Here is a 21085-nt window from a genome sequence, read left to right on the forward strand (position 1 = left end):
CGTTTTTGATTTTCGCAAATGTCGAATGCGAAAAATATCAACAAAGGTGTGTGTCATTGTTCAAGTATATAGATGTGATCAGAAAAGCTCACATCAATTATAGGGGTTATGCCTGGGTGTAATACAATGAGGAGTTCTATGCACGTTTAGCATGGGACCCTGAGGCAAAATTGGGAGAAATTGACAACGATCTGTGGCAGCAAAAAATAGACCCTGCTGAGTTTTGAGAAACCACATTTACTGCAAGTGGTCTTCCACAAGTATGCTGGTCCATTCAGCCCCATCCCATCCTAGTGGGGTTGGGGGCAGCCGCGAAGAATCAGGGAGGGGTGTTTGGATATGTTGGGACTTTAGCAAAGGTTTATGCATGAAAGAGTAGTGCAAATTCTGGCATGAGTGCTCCAAGTGTGCGGGTAGGCACCCCCTTGTACAGTGCTATGGGGTGGGGGAAGTGGGGAGGGGCAGCACATGTGACACTGGATACAACACCAAGGGAATGCCAGTGCACAGCAGGGTAATCAGGTCACCAACGCTTTCAGGGAGGATGGGATATACACACAAAAACATGGGCAAGTGCTCATACTCAAGTTGATTTGGAGTGTTTGGAAGTTTGTTTGACCCAATATCACAACAGGGAGGATGCTCAGTGATGGTTTTAGGGAGGCTGAGGTATGAGGACCCAATGATGCTGGGGTGAGTCCAGAATTCAAAATGAGCACAGTCACACAAACAAGTGGTCAGTGCAAAGCTAAAAAAAGACGTGCAGGAGGTTAGAATGATCGGCACATTTGATGACTGGCCACTGCTGGATTTGATTATATCTCCCATTTGTGTGCTGCCCAAAAAGAGGAAGGTACGTTTCAGCTTATGCAATACTTGTCGTGGCCGGAAGCGAATTCAGTAAATGACTTCATATGGGAGGCGGTCACATTGGTCTCCTGTTCATTTATGTGGCTGTGGCACTGGGTGAAAAAGTGGGGAGGGGGGCCCAAATGTCAAAGTGTGACAGCAAGTCTGCATTCTGGCTGTTGCTAGCACATCTGGAGGATTTTCAGTTGTTGGGGATTCAGTTTGATGGGCAATGAATGGTACGTGGACAAGGCGTTAACCATGGGGCATTCCATTTCATGTGCTTTGAGTGTTTCACCTCCTTTCTCCAGTGGTTTTTCATGTAACACACGGGTCAGGGGACCGTGACGCATTACCTTGATGATTTCTACTTTGTGGGTCAACCCGGTTCTGCTGACAGCAGCTGGCAAGTTGAGAAGTCCATGAGACTAAGCTCAATACTCTCCGTTTAGGTACTCAATTAAATTCCGTATCAATGGAGGCACGCTTACCTGTAGACAAAAAGATGCACATGCAGCTGCTGTTAGACAATATGCTAGCGAAGCCTAAAGTACCTGTCAGGGAGGTGCAAGTATTGCTTGAAATACTTGAATTTTGCATGTTGTGTAGTCAGGGCAGGAAGGACTTTTTGCTGGGGGCAATGCATATCACTAGCGTGGCTGTCACAACCTCATCACCATATGGGTTTGTCAGCAGGCGTTGGCGCAGGTTTTTGGATGAGTTCAATGGCATTCCCATGAAGGCCCGAAAAAATTTGATTGGGATGTATAGGTCTATTCTGACACAGCTGGGAGTTTCGTATTTAGTTTGTACTAGCAGGGCAGGTGGGGCGCAGGAAGTGGCCTGCAAGCTGCAAACACGGGGCTGGAGCATAGCTTTTCATGAATTCTTTCCTTTGGTCGTGGCAGTGAATCTATGGGGTCAGAAACTGGCAAACAAGAAGGTATTGTTTAGAAATGACAACATGGCAATAGTATATATTGTTAACACTCTGCAAGAGATGCGCAGGTCCTCAATCTTCTGTAGGCGTTCGTACTGGGCTATCTGAGACGTGATGTTTCGTTCAATTCTAGACATGTGCCTGGGGTGGACAATGAAATTGGGATTGCGCTGTCTCGTTCACAGAGGGAGAGATTCCATGGGCTGGCCACTGAGACAGACAATGTCAAGACACCTATACTGACGGACTTGAGGGCCGTGGGCAAAAAAGGATGCTCCAGTTGGTGGTAGGGATGTTAGCGGAGTCCACCAGAAGGTCTAATGCACAGGCGTGGGAAGAATTCATGTCCAGTGGTGCACAGCGGAGGTCTGAGGTTTGGACTAGGGAAGTGGTTCAGTTCATATTAGCAGATTGGCATCAGCTGGGGACTTGAAAGGAGGATGCTGGAAGGGTGGGCAAGGGAAAGGAGTTGTAGAACCAAGGTGAAGAAGCACTTGATGAAATACCTTTTTGGCAAGGTAGTGGGGTACTGGCCACAATCTGTCACAGGGGGGAGAAGACACTTTTGTCTTCAACTTTAATATCATGGATGTTTTTTGGGGCTTCCAGGGTGTCTGAATTGCTGGGGAGAAATAGGGTTAGCGGGTCGTGGTGAGTAGGGCTAGCAGGATAGAGCTGTGCCTGCGCCTATCCATGCCAGACCACAAGGGCATTGGGAAGACTGTTGGGTTGCAGGAATTCCCAGTGCAGGGCGTGTGTCCAGTGAGTTGGGGCAAGAAACTGAGGGCGATTAGCGGGGAGCCAAAGGGTGTGGTCTTCCAACTTGCTAATGGGGCGCAGGCAACTTCTTTTCAGTTGCTTTGTGTGCTGCTGCTCGTTGGTTTGAGGAAGCCCCAAGTGACTATGGCACACATTCCTTCAGAATTGGTGTGGCAACGGAGGCAGTTAAAATGGGTCGGGCAGTTATAGGATCATGCAGCTTGGTAGGTGGCCTTCTGAGTGCTTTTGTAAATACATGAGATTGAAGGGGAGAATTGTTGAGGTTAAAGGATATTAGGTTGTGTCTTACACATGTTGTTTTATCAGGTGCTGTGGCAGATCCGGAGGAGGTCGAGCTGTCTATTTGGATCTTAAAACATTCCATTATTAAGTGGGTGGACAGAATGAGCTAAAAAAAATAGGGGGATTTTGTTCCAGATCCTGGGTTGTTTCAGATCCTGATGTTCACCTGTCACAAGTTTGCTTCAGGCGGATCTCTGGTGGCTAGTGATTTTTGTATTCTTCTAATTGTTGAGTGTAGTATGTTGGGTAGCTGTACAGTGGTAGATCTCCTGGCTGATCTGTTCTTAAAGGGAAATGTCAGGGGGAAAGATTAGCACTAGTCTTGTTGACTTGTGTGCTTTACGTTCAGTTGAAAGATAGTTCTACTCTACATATTGATATACTAAGTGTCAGATAATGCTTAATCAAACCTTGTCCATTATCCTCTGCTCTCGGGTTTCTTTGTTTCTTTAACTATCGGGTAGGACATGAGTCCCCAGACTCATCGCCAAACCCTAAGCCTGCTGTGTGGGGGAGGGGGGGGGCATTTTGGTGGTCTAATGGATCAATCAATGCTTCAGAAGATAAAGATTGGTTGAATTTTAGGGGCGGGTTAGGCTCAACCTGGTGTGTTGAAGGCCAAGCGATAAGTCCTGTAGGTGGGAAAACAAGGCAAACATGGAAGGCAAACAGAATCCAAATGTGTTGGTCCAGAATCATCATTATCTAACCAGATAAGTGACAGTGAGTTGTCCAGAAAACACCTCTATGCTATGCAGACATTCTGCACACTAACGTCAGAAGCAGGGCCATTCCAACAAGAGAAAGGACAATGAGAGGCAATAAATACCATCACTCTCACCACGATAGTCACTCAGGCACATGTCCAGGTACAGCAGTCCCTCTAGTTGCACACACCTGTAAACATCAATCCACTGGCAGCCCTTCCTTCTGATCATGGTACGTTTGAGAGAAAGAAATTAAAAATTCTGGGCAGGGTTGCCTGGGATTCCTGCAATCCCGAAGTAAAGCCACACTGCGGTTCCTAGTCCCACTATTCACCAGTAGGCACCGCCCATGGTGGCAGGAGGTTGAAAGTACTAACTCAAATATCTGGGTACAAGACATTTATGGAGGGCCTAGGGTCTTCCAGAATGCAATGGGTCCAAGTGATAAAAGAGAGGGTGTCATCCATGCTTGGATGCAATGCCTCATTTGGAAGCCTTGGCTATCAAATTCTCCACTAACGGGATTGCTGGACTTCAGTTTCAATGGTCCGGAAGGGAGTCATATATCAGGAAGTGCCAAGAGACTGTGGAAGTTGGAGAGATAAGTGCAGGAATATGGTGCAGGGAAAGAAATGGGGAGGGTGAGAGGTAAGAAGGTAGAGCCAGGTGTTTAACATTATCAAATTACTAGTAACCCATTACAAAACTATAGTCAAAATCTGAGTTGGTGTTTTTTCTCTAGACAGTTAAAAACAAAGTATGCGTAAATCTTGACACCTACTTACCTGTATTTAAGACCAGCTCAGCAATTTATGTTAAGTCTTTATTCTTGCAGGTTTTTGCATTTGATGTTGGGGGTAAGGACTGGCGGTTCTACGACTGGACTATGATCACAACTATTGCAACCTTTGGAGACTATGATCCTGAGCTGATGTGTTATGCTCACTCTAAAAGAGCTAGGGTGGTAGTGAAAGGTAAGTGAGCAGTATATTTAAAACTCAAGTCTCCCTTCAATGATGTGTTAATTGATCTGCTTGAAATGCTCTTTATTGTATTGATATTTATGTTATATGAAAAGTTCAGGAAGTGCATACGCTATAGCTCATGTATTGGGTGTACGTTTAAAGATGTTTTCAAAACAGAAACTTTTTTGGACTCAGTTCTACTTGGTTTTCATTCTGAAAAGTCCTTTTTTTCTCTCTCAGTCCTGTAGTGTTCCATAACTAGCTCTCTGAGAATCTATAGTGTTTAACCTTACAACTATCCAAGACCTTGCCTTGTTCCAAATCCAAAAGGCCTATCCCTGATGTTAGCTAAGGCAAAGAAAAGAATTAACGGAGATCATTTTTTTCTAGTATTGGAATGGCAAACCTTGTACTGCAATATATGTATCCTCCAGGCTTGCTTGACTTTTACATATTAATTTGCATTTTATAAACAGTATCCAGTGCAGTCCCCCAATTATAGATTTGATCACATTTCAGCTACAAATATTTACTCACAGAGGCATCACCAACTCTCCTAGCAGCTTCTGTTTAATAAAGTGCCCAGCTCCTGATTGGAATTGTCTGCACATGACTAAGCAATATGATGCCCAAGGAGACTTGAAATATTGCTCACCACTGGGTAGCCACTGTAATAGAGGAAGTAGATTGCAATCCTGTGCTTCACTGTGGTGCGGATCTGAATGAGAGTCAAATCTTTTTTTTTTCTTTTGCTGTTTTATGTAGTGAAAACAAGGCCTTCAAATGTGTTGACATCCAGGAGCTCTACAAGAGAACCAGACAATGCACATTTCTTTAGGTACAGTGTGAGAAGTTGGGATGTTGGCTGATTGGGCAGGATCCCTGGCCGTACAACAGCAGCAATCCCCTGTAGGGTGAACCACACAAGGTCACTAAATTAACCTGTGCTTGACCCTGGGTAGCTTGGTACAAAAAGCAGTCAGGCTTAACTTGGAAGCAAAGTGTAAAGTATTTATGCTGCACACAAATCCTAATAAAGTGAAAACACAAAACAAGAAAATTCCACACCAATTTCGAAAAATAGAGTTAATGTTAATACATTTTTTGATACCAAAATGACAAAAATCCAATCAGTAGAACCGTAGTTATAATTTTTTAAGATCAAAACTCCAACCGCGGACTACTAGTCGCACAAGACTGGGTCATAATTGAAAAATGTTGCAGACCGTGATTGAGCACGGTCCAAATACATGAAGTGGATGGGTCCGGTCAGCGTTTACCTTCTGACTTAGAAGAGATTTTGGGGAAAAAGGTTCTGAGAAGGTAAAAATCAGGGTAAGGCTGCAGGAGGTGTCAGAGGATGGAGCATCATTGTCAGATAGCCTTGGGTTGAAGCTGCTGTGAAGGTTTTGATGTTCAGACTTAGTCTTTGAAATGGAAGTCAAAATTCGCCAGTTGGATGAGGTAGAGGGATGTAGCCGAACTCAGTTCCATGAGGCCAGATACTTCTTTGGCGAAGTACTGCTGAACAGGATTTGCTGCTGTGGAGGATAACTTAGTGGGAGAAGCCGCAGATTCAATCCAACCGGCGATGCACTTCGGGCGGATAGGCTGGTCCCGGTCCTGGTTCTCAGAGCAGTTTTTGCCCAAAAATGTTTACGTCCCCACTTTTGAGTTTTGGCTGTCTGGTCACCTTAAACATCACTTTCAAGAGTCCAGTACTGAAGAGGCACCACTTGGAGGGTCAGGACTCACTCAGGCTGAGTTCAGTTGTGGGTCCAAGGTGAAGGGAGTCTTTGATGTCTCCAAACCTCAGAGCAGGAGATCAGCAACCTAGCTCTTTGGAGTCACTCTGGTGACCCTGGGTTCAAGTTGCAAGTCCAGTCCTTCTTCCCCAGGCAAGAAACAGCATAGCAGAAAGGCAGCAATTCAGCAAGACTGCAGCAGTCCAGCAGAGTTGCTGTCCTTTCAGACAAATTCTCCCAATCTTGTGCAGAGATCTGATTGGCTGCCAACACTTCAACCAGGAAGTGTTGGTAGCCATTTTGGGACTTGGCCTCAGCTGAGTCCCAAATAAAAAGATTTGTTTTTAAAGTAAAGGGGGGAGGGTAGGAACACCCTGACCCCCTAACCTTGGTGCTGGCAAACAAGCTTGTTTTTTTTAAATTTTTGGCAAAAATCATGGGGTATTTGTGAATTCTACAAAAATATTTTAAAAAAATAAGCTCTGTCTACCGCTCTTGTTTATAATATAGCCCCTGGTTGGGCCAGGTCCCGGGGGTATGTGGTAAAAAAGGAGGCAGGCGCAAAGGTCCCAACTCCTAATGCTATTTTGAGCCCCGGGGACCACTACCTCCTGGGGGCTTTTGAACTATAATGGAGGGAAGCTACGCAGACCCCACTCCATGGTCTCAAGGGAGCCCGGGGACCACCACCTTCCTGGGACCTTATTTTTTAAATGGAGAAGAGCCGCGCAGGACTCCCTGCTGGAGCTGTTTGAGGCTCCGGGGACCACCACCTCCCTGGGGCTGGCCCGTGCCAATTAAAGGAGGGGGGCGCACCCCCCACCCCACCTGGAGCCATTAATGACCCTGGAACCGCCGCCCTTCGCAGGGCTGGCTCCTGCTATTTCCCAAGGTACCCACCATCGGGAGATAGGAGTTTGCTTGTGAGAGCAAACAATAACTCCACTTTCAGCTGGCAGGAGCAGGAAAACTGCTCCCGCTCGCTGGGAGTGGAGTTTTCATCTGTTTTCCTTCCTACTGTCAAGTGGGCAGAAAAAACAGATGACTGAATTGGTCCTACATGCAGGGAGCAGCATTTTTTGCTGCCCCCTATGTGTGGGAGCAATGCCGGCTCCTGCTGGAGACGGGGAGCGAGCAGGAACCAAGGGGGCATTGAGGCTCCTCCGTGGTCTCCAGCGCAGTACACTGGGTGATATGGGTGGGCTCAAGGGCACCTAGGAGCAAGAGGCCAGGTCCCAGGGATGGGGTCTCTGGAGACAAAATCAGCCTGGGGGTCTACACGGTCCCCTTCTCCCATTGCATTTGGCCTGGCCCAAGGGATTGGGGTCTCAATGGCTAAAATCTGCCCAGGGAGAAGGGGCAGGTGGCACCCCTCCCCCATTTTGGCCTGACCCCCAGGGGATGGGGTCCCCAGAGCCGAAATCTGCCCAGGGAAGGGAGCCTAAGCGGCCCCCCTCCCCCTTTGAATTTGACCTGCCCCAGGGTAGGGTCCCCAAGGCCAAAATTGGCCCGGGAGGGGGCTGCCTGGTCCCATACTTTCTAGTAATTGGCCAGGCCCTGTGAGAAGGGGTCCCAGGGGCCAAAATTGGCCCACGAGGGGAACTCACCTTCTATCTTTTAAACAGAGAGAGTTCTTTCTTGGCCTCCCCTGGTGTTGGCAGAGTCCATAGTTCACCCTTTAATTTACTATGAGTATGCAAATATGCAAATCACCTGAAAGCATTGAGGCTCCCCTGTGGTCCCCAGTACAGTACACTGGGTGCCGGGGCAGGCTCCAGGGCACCCAGGAGCAAGAGGCCGTCCCCGGGGATGGGGTTCTCTGGAATGAAATCAGCTGGGCGGGCCTCCCGGCCCTCCTCCCCCATTGAAATTTGGCCTGGCCCAAAGAGATGGTGTCCCGGGGCCATAATCTGCCTGGGGAGGGGGGCCATGCGGCCCCCACCCTATTGAATATTGGTCTGGCCCCGAAGGGATGAGGTCCCTTGGGCCAAAATTGTCCCAGGGAATGGGGGCAACACGGCCTCCCTCCCCCATAAAATGTTGGCTCTTCCCCATCCACCTTAGTAGTATGTAAAGGTCTTCCTGCCTTTTGCTGGTATGATGGACAACTTAACAATAGGGCCCTGCACCAGTTGGGTAGACATTTTGTGCAAAACTGTGGTTTCTTGTTGGATAAACATGCAGGAGAGATTCCGTTCTGGCCCTGATGCTCATTTAAAAAAAATGTAACCTAATGGGAAACACTTACAAACATAAACATAGCAGGAGCCCCAGTTGAAGCTCCACTTCTGTAAAATACTAATTATCCTAACTTTCTGGGCTATGCGAAGGCAACACAAGTGTGTTTTTCAGCAGTTCCACATTGAAAAACGATCTCAAATCCTTGGTGAAGGTGAATGCATTGTTGATCTATTAAAGGGGAATGTGTAGTTACTGTGACGAGTGGGTTCTTTCTTGGCCTCCCCTAGTGAGAGCAGCGTCCATTGTTCTCCCTTTAAATGGTAAAGCGTATTCAAATGTGCAAAATCACCTTGAACCTCCGCCCTTTTGGCCCAGGCCTGTCTCACCTTTTGCCAGGATGATGGACAGCTTACCAAACGGCCTCTCAGTGCGTTTACCACTGATTTTGATGATGCGTTCTACATGCTGAAGAAAATGAAGATATCTTCACCAAACAAAGTAGCACTTGCTCCATATAGCTAAGAGGAAGAACCCTTGTTTGGTGGAGATTCACCTCGTCTTAGTCTTGTGGTCTTCTCTATAAGAGTATTCATGTTATCACAGTTTTCTGGATGAAGACGTACAAGGAACCATCATATTGCCAAAACACACACAATGTCGCTAGAAACAATTCCTTGTGGTCCATTATGGAGCTGTAGTGCAAAATATGCACTGGACATTTACCAAACTAGGTAGCACTTACTAATTCGCCTGAAAAAAGTACTCCAGTTGGGTAGACTTTTTGTGTAAAACTATGAAATTGTGTTAGATAAACGGGCAGGTGAGGATCCTTTCTGGCCCTGATGCTCACTTCACAGAAATTAAGCCTCAATGGGAAGCACTTACAAATATAAACTTAGCAAGTGCCCCAGTTTAAGCTCCACTTCTGTAAAGGACATATTATCCTAACGTCCTGCTCTTGGCGAAGGCAAAGCAGGTGTGTTTTCTCAACAATTCAACATTGATAAACTATCTGAAATCCTTGGTGAAAATAAATGCATTGTTGATCTATCAAAGCGCAATCTGTAGTGACTGTGACAAGTGGGTTCTTTATTGGCCTTTCCTGGTGACAGCAGAGTCCATGGTTCTCCATTTAAATGACTACAAGTATGCAAAAGTTTAAAATCACATGGCGGCATCACACAAACCCATACAACCATTCACACACCCACTCGCACACCCATATAACTACTCACACACCCACTCACAAGCTCATACAGCAGTCAAACACCTAGTCTCAGACCCATACAGGCACTGACACCCACTCACCAACTCACAAATCCACTCACTAGCACACCCTCAAAACTACTCACACACCCATAGAGCAGCCACGCACCCACTCACAGACCCATACAGCCAATCACACACCCACAAAACCACTCACACACCCACAAAACCACTCACAGACCCATATAGTCACTCACATACCCACTCACCGTCCTATACAGCTACACACACACCCACTCTCAAAGGTTACAGGTTTCAGTTAGGAATTTAACAAAAAACCTTCACTAAAAAACGAATGTTACAGGGACGTTATAATTAGGAACTAGAATTTAAAACAACATAGAAATTTACTGAAAAAAACCCACAGGTTACAGGAACGTGATAATTAGGCTCAGATTCCACTTATAAAAAGCCAGAGAAATTCAGTGGTTATAGTTACCTGAGTTAACTATACCTTGCGACCCTCATTGCACTGCTTATGAGCTCATATATTACATCACTCATGACATGGTTAGTGACATCAATTATGTCATTTGAGATGCCATTAGTGATGTCATTACTGAGAGAAACATCCTTTACAACGCAACTTTTACCACGCAGTGCCTTTACGACGCAACTATTACAAGGCATGTCATTACAACGCATTGCGCTGGGGGGCGCTCTAGGATAGGAAATAGATTTAATTGACTATCCAACACCTTCCAAACTATCCACGGGGACTGGAGTTGGAATAGTAAATTAAACTATTCACTATCCAGCACCCCTAGCGCTATGCGTTGTAACAGCATGCGTTGTAAAAACTGCGTTGTAAAGGCATGTGTGGTAAAAGCATGCGTTGTAATGTTGTACATCCCATTACTGATGATATCACTGATGGCATCAACCAGTCCACCTCAGGCAAGCACCGCCACTGACCCAATTCAGGAAAGATATCAAGACCTATCTCTTCGATTGAACGCTTCACCCAGACGGTTCAGCAGCCCCCCTCCCCCTCATCGCCTTGAGAACATAATTGATGAGTTGCCGCGCTATATAAATGTCAGATTGATTGATCCAGAGACTGTGAGTTTTCTAAATGATTGAGTGGAAACAAAATGTATTCCAGAATACATTTTGTTTTGGAAATACCACTTAGAATTGCGGGCTCTTTCTTGCAGCATTTCGAGAACGTGTTTGAGATTTAAAGGGGGCCTGCGCCCCCTGCCCTTGAATCGACCCCACGGAGTGGATGAAGTTGCATGATTTGCATGATTTTTTTTTTTTTTAATGTATTTATGAGTTTGTATAGCGCTAGAATCACTCCGCCAGGAGTATCTCTGCGCTTTATGCCCTGTAAATTAGCAACTACACAATGGAAGATGATTACATTTCATTTTTAAACAGAATAGTTTTTAACTGTTTCCGGAAGGTTAAGTGCTCTTTACATAACCTTAGGGCCAGCGGAAGCTTGTTCCACATCTTGGGGCCCATGGTTGACAGGGCTCTGCCTCCATGTCTAACTTTTTTAATATGCGGAACCACAAGAAGAAAATTATTGCTTGATCTAAGAGATCGTGAAGGAACATATGGTCTAAATTTCCTTTCCAGGTAAGTGGGTCCTAGTCCATTCAAGCATTTGTGGATTAAGCAGCATATTTTGAATTTTGCCCTTTGTCTGACAGTGAGCCAGTGTAATTGTTCAAAGAGGGGTTTGGATGCAGTTCTCGGGGGGGCATTCAGAACAAGGCGAGCCGCCGTGTTCTGGACAACCTGCAGTTTATCCAGTAACCCTTCGTTGACAGAAAGTAACAACCCATTACAATAGTCAATCCGGCTCAGGATAAGAGCCTGAACCAGAGTCTTTCTTGTTGAGTTGGGTAAGAGTGGAAAGATTTTCCGGAGTAAACCAATAGTGTGGTAGCATATCCCTGCAATGTAGCTAACATGTTGTTTTAGGGACAGGTCGTGATCAAGTCGAATACCAAGATTCTTCACGACCTGTTTGGGTTCAGGGACTGCTCCCAACTCAGGTGGCCACCAGTCAGGGGTCCAAAGTATCTTGGCTTCCCCAAATAGCATGATCTCCGTCTTGCTGACGTTACATTGGAGATAGTTGTTGGACATCCAATTAGCCACTTCCTCCATACCAGATGAAAAAGAGTTCCTAACCTCAGCGGAAAGAGTTTTAAAAGGAAACAGGAGCTGTGTGTCATCTGCGTAAGATACGGGAACAAACCCGTATCTACGCAGCACTCCTGCCAGGGGTGCCACATAGACATTAAAGAGCGTCGGGCTCAAACATGAGCCTTGTGGCACCCCCTTAGAAATCTCTGTTTCCGCCGAGCGAAATGCACCCATGGTGACTGTCTGGGTGCAATCTGTTAGGAAACTCCTTATCCAGTCAAGGGCTTTGTTCTTCAGGCCAGCGTTCGACAACCGTTGAGTCAAGATGGAATGTGACACGGTGTCGAACGCTGCCGATAGATCTAATAGAACAAGTATGACAGAGAAACCCTTGTCCTGGTAGGTATGGAGGTCATCGGTAACAGACAGCAAGGTGGATTCAGTACTATATCTGGGGCGGAATCCTGATTGGGATTCATCAAGGGCTTGCACTTGTTCAATGTGGATGGACAAGTGCTTGTTAACATGTTTTTCTATAACTTTCCCCAAGAAGGGTAGCAGAGAGATGGGTCTTAAATTACTCAAGTCAGACCAAGGTATGGTGGTATTTTTCCTAGTAGGTCTGACGAGTGCTCGCTTCCATTCCTTGGGGACAGTACCCGAAATGAGTGATAGGTTTACTAGTTCTGTAACCAGTGGACTTAAATATTCTTCCAAAATAGGCATTAACTTAGCAGGAATAGAATCCTCTGGACTTCCACTTTTAATCTGTTTTAAAAGGGTAGAGGTTTCTAGACATGAGATAAGGGGAAAACTGTCCAGGGATTGTGTGTCCACGATGGAATTCATGGGATCAGAGGGGAATGTCTCCTTGATGGGTATGGACTGATTTGTACATAAAATCTTATCATAGATTCTATCAATTTTGCTAGTAAAGAAACAGGAAACTTCGTCACACAATTTTTGCGATGATATGTCAGGGGCTTCACATGCTGACGGTTTCGCCAGTGTCTGCACTATCTGAAAGAGAACTCTAGGCGAGTTCCCAGCCTCCTGTATTTGGGTAGCAATATGTGCTTTCCATGCACCCCGTATTGCTTTGTGATAAGAGGATAGGGCAGCCCAGTATCTTTCTTTATCCTCAAGGAGATGGGAAGTTCTCCATCTTTTCTCCAGTTTCCTGGCTCCTTGTTTAAGAATTCGTAGGTGGTCAGAGAACCAGACTTCATGCTTTTTTGCTGACCTAGGTTTAAAAAGCTTTAGTGGGGCGATTTTATCAATAGTTATCCTTATTTCGCCTCCGAATTTCTTGAGAGCTACTTCAATATCATACGAAGGCCGAAAGACAGGAGGAATAAAATTTTCTGTAAAAGTAGACATAGTAACTTTATGCCACTGTCTACGAGTGCAAGGCAAAGTGTTGGGGTATGTTAGACTAGGTTCTCGACGAGGTGTGGTAAATTCCACGATGAAATGATCGGTCCAGCTCACCTGAGTAGCGGGTGGGCATAGTATCGCCTGAACATTGGAGAAAACTAAGTCTAAAGTGTGGCCAGCCTGATGAGTAGGGCCACTATTTTTCATCAATAAACCTAGTGTTGATAGGTCGGTTATTAGTGATTGGGGGTCACTACAATCCGTTTTCTCACAATGGACATTGAAATCTCCAACTAACGTGAACTCATCGTTATGAGCAATATATGGGGCAAGTAGTTCAACTAAATTATTAGTAAATTGTTTATATGGACCTGGTGGTCTGTAAACTAAGGCACCTTTGTAGTTCTCTTTAGAAGCTGATTGTATTTTAAAAATCAGAATTTCCATGTCAGGGGAACTAAGTTCCTCTAAAATCGTAGCTCTTATTTCCTCCTTATACACCACAGCAATGCCACCGCCAGTTTTCAAAGGGCGGTCCAGTCTCAATATTTTATAATTGTCTGGAATTGCAAGAGTAATAGCAGGAGTGCAGTGTGGCTTGAGCCATGTTTCTGTGAGAAAACACAGCTCAGGTTGATTGGAAACAATCATGTCCCAAACCTCCGCAGCATGTTTAGAGAGGGACCTGATGTTACACAACAAATTTTTCCTTCCTGGTAAGGTGGTGTCTGTGATTAGCGGTGGCGGAAGTATCATAGAATCGCGACTCAAAGTGCAATGGGTCAATTGCAGGACTAGAGTGCAATATATATATATATATATATATATATATATATATATATATATATATATATATATATATATATATATATATATATTCACTGAAAAAACCATAGGTTATAGACCATATATAGTTAGGAATTAGCATTTACAAAACCTTGAAAATTCACTGAAAAAACCATAGGTTATACACCATATATAGTTAGGAATTAGCATTTAAAAAACCTTATTTTACTCACACAAAACCAATGAAATTCCATATATAGTTAGTTGTACTAACTATATATCGCGCACCCGCAATCCACTGCTGATCATGTCACATATTACATCATTCATGACATGGTCAGTGACATCACTGATGACATCACTGATGACATCTCAAATGACATCACTGATGACATCACTGATGACATCTCAAATGACATCACTGATGACATCACTGATGACAACATCCAGTGACTGTATTTTTCTGTAAAGTTAAAATATGTCTTACATATTTAAGAATGAGTGGATGTATAAGTGTCTGGATGAAGGATTTAGTAGGTGCATGACTGACTGTATGAGTGATTGGTTAAATGTGTCTCACTGAGTGCATGGGTTAGTGACTAAACTGTCTTAATTTGTGCATCATTATGTCTGTTGATCTGTAAACTGCTGCATGTGTTGATCAGTAGCTATATGAGTAACTATATGGGTTATTGATTGGTGGCCCAAGCATTTGTATGGGAGACTGAGTGTGTGTGTGGGTGGCTGGGAGGTGTATGACTCTGTGCATAGATGTATGGGTTCAAAAGTGCATGTGGAAACAGCTGTATGGGCGGTTGACTGTGTGCATGACTGTATTGGTGAGTGAATAGATATCTCAGTGCTACATGTCAAAGTAAGTACATATGTAAAATACAGTACATGTGAGAGTTGACATATATAAATAACTGTGCATAAGAGCCAGTGAATGTGTGAGTGGCTGTATGGATCATTGTATACTTGTATCCAGGATTGTATAAGTGAGTAAATATGTTTTAGTATATGTTTGAATAAGTAAGGTGTGTATAACTGTAAAGTTGTGAAAATGGAGGTGTGATTGATTCTTTGCATGACTGACTAGGTGTGTAAGTAACTCCATGGATGAGTGACAGTCTGTGAGTGTCTGTTTACACTGAGTGTATCTAAGGTTATATTAGAGTCTGAAGAGGTTCATCGTATTATCACATGAATGATGTCATCAGTGATGTGATCAGTAATGTCAAATGAGATGTCATCAGTGATGTCATCAGTGATGTCATCAGTGATGTCATCAGTGATGTCATTTGAGATGTCATCAGTGATGTCATCAGTGATGTCATTTGAGATGTCATCAGTGATGTCATCAGTGATGTCATCCGTGATTTCACTGACCATGTCATGAATGATGTAATATGTGACATGATCAGCAGTGGATTGCGGGTGCGCGATATATAGTTAGTACAACTAACTATATATGGAATTTCATTGGTTTTGTGTGAGTAAAATAAGGTTTTTTAAATGCTAATTCCTAACTATATATGGTGTATAACCTATGGTTTTTTCAGTGAATTTTCAAGGTTTTGTAAATGCTAATTCCTAACTATATATGGTCTATAACCTATGGTTTTTTCAGTGAATTTCATTGGTTTTTTAAAAGCTAATATCTATAGCTGTAAAATGTATTCTTCTTTAAATCCAAAAATATATTTTATATGTTTATTAATAATTTTTTTAAAATATTTTTTTTGTTTCGCTCCCGGTCCGCGAACCGGGAAGCTTTCCGTTAGCTCAAATTGATGCCGCGACCCGGTCCGCGAACCGGTAAGAAATCAACATAGTGACGGTATCGCGTTGCCGCGTAATGCGTCTTATGACGTACTGCGTTAGCGCACCCGGAAGTGCCCCGGGGCGCGGACCGAGGCGCGAAACGCAGCTCCCCGGAAGCGATCCGAGGCGCGGCGCGAAAGCGCAACGTATCGCGTTGCCGCGTAATGCGTCTTGTGACGTACCGCGTTAGCGCACCCGGAAGTGTCCCGGGGCGCGGACCGAGGCGCAAAGCGCAGCGACCCGGAAGCTAACCGGGGCGCGTTCCGCAGCGCGTAACATGAGCGTGAGAGGTCATGTGACTTGTTAATAAAACTTTTCATTGGTTCATTTCACTTTTGGTTTCATAATGATGTAAGGCTAGGTCAGGTGACCTAAAAATAACACTTTTCATTGGTTGAGAAGTATTGTTTTTCCCAAATGATGAAAACCCCTCCTTCTTTCCTCACTCTGACTTTCATCATTGTGAGAGGAAGACCTTTATTACTATATCAGAAATGGCTTCAGTAGTTGCTTCAGCTGGTGCACCCCCACCACCACCTCCACCTCCTCATGGGAAGAGAGGACCACCTCCCCAGGTCATGACCAACACTGAGGAGGAAGAGGAAGAAATGGATGAAGAGGAGGGAGAAGAACCACAGTTCTTAGAAGAGGTGCCCCGGGTTTCCCATAAGAAAGCCAGTTTCATCTGGCAGTTTTATTCGATCCCTCCTGGCCAAAAAAAAGTGAATGCGAGGTATGTCACCTGCCTCATCTGTAAAGAAAAATTATCCAGAGGGACGGATAAGAAATATAGTTACACACATGACCAGGAAGCATCCACTCAATTATAGCCGGGCGGAAATACGGGATTTGCAGGAAAATCCAAGATCAACTCCTGTGGCCAGATCAAGAATATCCATTTCATTGACACCAGCAGAGGCACGGGAAACTGTGCCAAACATACAAGAAAATTTTGGCCACATGATCCACACTTGTATGCACTGTCGTGCGTTGTTAGCATGTGGCAATATGAGCATAAATGCTATCAACCTGGCGTATGAACATCATAATTGCCCTAACCGCCCCCAGTAATTTTTTTTTTGCTCCTGTTGAGCCCTTTTCAATGCCTGTTTTTTGTTGTTTCCCCCCCCCCCAAAAACCAAAAAAAATATAAAATCGTTCAAAAAATACAAAAAAAACAAAAAATGTTCAAAAAATAAAATAAAAAATATAAAACAAAAATATTAAAAAAAAGTTCTTTTCAGAACTACCTTCCCTTTCAAAAAAAATTGCTAGAATGTTTAGCACTCTGGCAAGCTCTATTTCTTTTGGTTCGCTTCCCGGTTAGCTTCCCGGTACGCGGACCGGGAGCTAACCAAAATTTTTTTTTTTTTTTAAAAAAGAGTAAGTATAAGGAAAGTAAACAGAGAGTGATGTTAAAAGAAAGACAGCTATAGGGAGTAAAGAAGAGATACTGTTTAATAGATCTATTTACCAAAGAAAAGACGGAAGAGGGTATAATTGTGAAAAACAAAATAGATAACGAAGTGAAAGAAAAAAAAAGAGAGTATAACATTAACAAAGAAGAGTTTCTTGGAGAATGTGAGTGAATGTTCAAAATAAGATTAAAACATGAGGAATAACAGAGAGAAAAAATAGAAAACAGAAAACAAAAAATAACAGAAAAAGATTAATTGAAACAGCAAAGAAATGTAAGTAACATAGAGCCATATCATCAACATAGGCAATAAAAGTTTTGCAGCTTTTATTGGCAGAAATGTGTCGCTAAAGCTGCTTTTGCGGCAGAAAACTGCCGCTAAAACCACTTTTGCACCAGTTTTCTGCCAATAAAAAGAGCAATAATTTTATTGGCTGTGTTCATAATATGCCCCTTAGTGTGCTTCAACTACACAGAGAAAGCATTATGAACAAATAGTGATACAGTGATCAGTCAAAGACACTAAGAGTAATAGAGACGGAGTGAGTGAACAAGAGTGAGGAACTATGAGAAGAGAGGGACTGAGAAAAAGAGTAGAAGGAGTAGAGTAAGTAAGTAATAGAGAAAGGAATGAGGGAAATATCAAAGGCAGGAAACTGAGGGTTAAAGAAATGAAGTAGTGGAACTAATAGAAGTTAAATGTGATAGAAATGTAACGAAAAGAGTACAAAACATTTACCTTATAATTGTCGTTAAATTACTCACTTTTTGTTTTTATACTTTCAATCTGTGAAAGAGAGAACAAACATTTGAAAAATATTAAAACATGTATTTAAAAATTACAAAAGACAATGGAAAAGATTGAAGGACAAACAGTTTTTCAACAACTTTGACACTTACAGAAGCTTATGCTTCTCCAGGCCCCCTACACAGTCCTAAAGATATACATTTTAAACTAACAGTATCTTGATGCAGATGAAGTAAGGCCTATCTTAAAACATGGTGCATCTTTTGCATTGCTGTTGTCTCAGAAAAGTGTCGCAAGACACTAAAATTTTAAATAATTGCTTCAGGATGCCAATAAGATGTCTCCTATCCAGAGGTTTGTTTGAGGTGAGGCCTACTCAGGGTTGCAGATGAAATTTCGAGTTGTTGAAGAGAATAGAGGACATAATATATGTGAAGGTCTACCAATGAAGTGAATCATGTCCACTGCACTCTTGAACAAAGTCCAAACCTCCTATGTTTCCCTGGACAGACCTAAACTTGATCTGCACAATGTGATTCGTAATGATAGGAAACACAGGTGATGTAAATGAAATACGTGCAATTTATTTTGCTCATTTCACAATCACATCACTTGTGTTTCCTTTGCTTAGGTATCTCATTGTGCAGATGTAGTCTAGCATATGAAAGAATACGCAGAAGTGCAGCACTGCATGCAACAACTTTGACACTTACAGAAGCCTCACCTTCTCCATGCCTCCTACACAGTTCTACATATACATCATAAATGCAAACAGTACAGAATTAATTATACATGTTAAATGGTTTATTTTTGCTGTTCTCAGAATGTATCAAAATTCACTAAAAACAGTGACTTGAAGGTATTCATCATATAACAGCGGGGGAAAAAAAACACAATCAAAATGATTGTGTTTAAAAAACCCATACAACATAACAAATCAGAATTCAGAACTCCTTAAAGTTAACTTACTTTCCATGACGTCAAAGGATGTCCTATGAACAGCTTACACTCTTTTGTGCTGTTATTACTTTCAGCCCGCCACTTTCTGAAAGAAAATCTCCATCGTTTTTAAAAACATGTTACATGCAATAAATGACTTCTTGCTCTCTACCACAAGTTTCCACAAGGCCAAATCTTGTCAGAGCCATTTATAACTCTTGGATTTCTTGTAAGCCAATCCCGTCATTTGGCATTTCTGCAACTTTCAGAATTAAAATGTTGAAGATCATTTTCACAATCCTGGAATAGTAATATCTTCCCCTTCTTGCTCAGTCATGTTCTACATTTTCTATGACACTGATACTGCTTACTATGAAGCAGACTTACACTAACTCTATGACTAGTACAATTATTTAATTCTCTACATCACTTTCAATCACAAAGCAATGTAAAACAGTAGACAGCATTGCAGACTTACATTCCCTCTACTCTATGTTTTGATTGGCTGCTTCAATTAGCTTATAAAAAGAAATAGTTTTTCTGAACTCATTCAAAGTGCACTTATTTCTCCATGACGTCCAGTCTTATGGTTAGAAGTTATGTCTCTGAACTACACTTATCCTCAAGGCCAAATTGTGTAGGAGCCATTAGAACTTCTTGAAATTCCACAGAGCACATCCCGAGATTATTTCCCTAAAATTTTGGTTTTAAAAACACCAGGTAAGAGTTTTTAAGGTCATACGGCAATTTTTTTTTGAAAATTAAAACAGAATCGTTGCAGAATGACCAGCCATTTCTAGACTTTAAATAAGCTGTGTAATGTCCTGATGTTATTGAAGGGCCGTCATGATATATAATTGCTGCAGTTACAAAAGTCCTTCCTGATATTGACAACTGCGAAGCTACAACATTTTTTATTAAAGTTGTCAATTTTGTTCCATCAGGCCTACATCGTTGGAACATTAAAATGACATACTGGCCATATGTTCGTATAAATAATGTGGACATCATTTCAGATTTACATTGGCTACACTCCATGTTGTGATCAGCTGCTTTTACTAGCTTATTAAAGGAGACTGATTTACTGTCTGGCAAAGTTAAATATATAAATCTTTCTGAGTCTACACTAGTAGTACTTGATACCATACAGTTCTCGCAGTCATGCTGCCATTGATAAGAAAGCCCAAACAGCTGATCTACATCTACACCTTCAGCATGCAATACATCAAGCATATACATTAAAAACTCCTGACAATCTTGCTGAATATTTTGAGAGAATTGTGTTTGGCCTGAACATCTGTCTAACAGATTTCGAATTTCAGACACACTTTCTATGTTTGTTCTATCAGTGCTACATTTCTCTAACACAGAATTTAACAAACTGCAAAATCTTTGATCAGAATTGACCACAATCTCTTCTTTTACATTTTCTAGAGAAAACAAAACATTAACCACTACATTAGCATAGCAGTTGACACCAGAACTGTTTTCAAATTGAAAACCAACAACATCTTCAACAGAATCCTTTTTGTTTCTGCTTGTAATTTTAGGTTCATCGACTTTTCGTCTTTTTGCTACAACCTCCCCAGTATTGGTCACATTTCTTCGTTTCCGGCCTACCACACGTTTCTCAAACAAAGGATACTGAGGCAAATGTGGCGCATACTCTCTTCTTAACCTATTGCATTCCTTAACACAATCTAGATCCGCACAAATGTTTGTGACATCACACTCAATCAAGTACAATCCCGATAAAGTTCTAACTCGTGACAATGCCACATATGCCATACCCTCCTTGAACACAGAACTGCCAATATTCACCAATGCACAGTCTACACTTAAACCTTGCGATTTATGGATTGTCACCGCATATGCCAAGCAAACAGGAAACTGCTTACGGCGAACATATAAGTCTTTTACAAGCAAAAATCTAGCAGAGCAACGACCAATTAGCTGTACTTCCTCAATGCCATCAAATTTAATTTTTAAAAATTCAATTCCATATCTATTTCTGTATTTTACAAAATCAACAACATTACCCATTGATCCATTTACCAGACCTCTTTCAACATGTAAATTCCTTCTTAAAATTATTCGGCAGTTCAAGCACACATTCAGAGTCTTTTCAAAACCTGCAGTTTTAGATATACTCTTCTCTAATGAATCCAATTTTGTT

General features: G+C 42.8%; 1 protein-coding gene across 1 annotated transcript in view; it reads left to right on the plus strand.

Annotated features, from left to right (window-relative positions):
- The window catches only part of LOC144776515 (di-N-acetylchitobiase-like), a 216022-nt gene that overhangs the window by 40983 nt on the left and 153954 nt on the right, over positions 1-21085 (plus strand). The window contains exon 2 of the mRNA XM_078659272.1: positions 4394-4532. Coding sequence (XP_078515398.1) covers positions 4394-4532 — 139 coding nt within the window. The remainder of the gene's footprint in view (positions 1-4393; positions 4533-21085) is intronic.

This window comes from Lissotriton helveticus, chromosome 1_1 (genome assembly GCF_964261635.1).
Source record: "Lissotriton helveticus chromosome 1_1, aLisHel1.1, whole genome shotgun sequence".
In the NCBI taxonomy this organism is placed as follows: domain Eukaryota; kingdom Metazoa; phylum Chordata; class Amphibia; order Caudata; family Salamandridae; genus Lissotriton; species Lissotriton helveticus.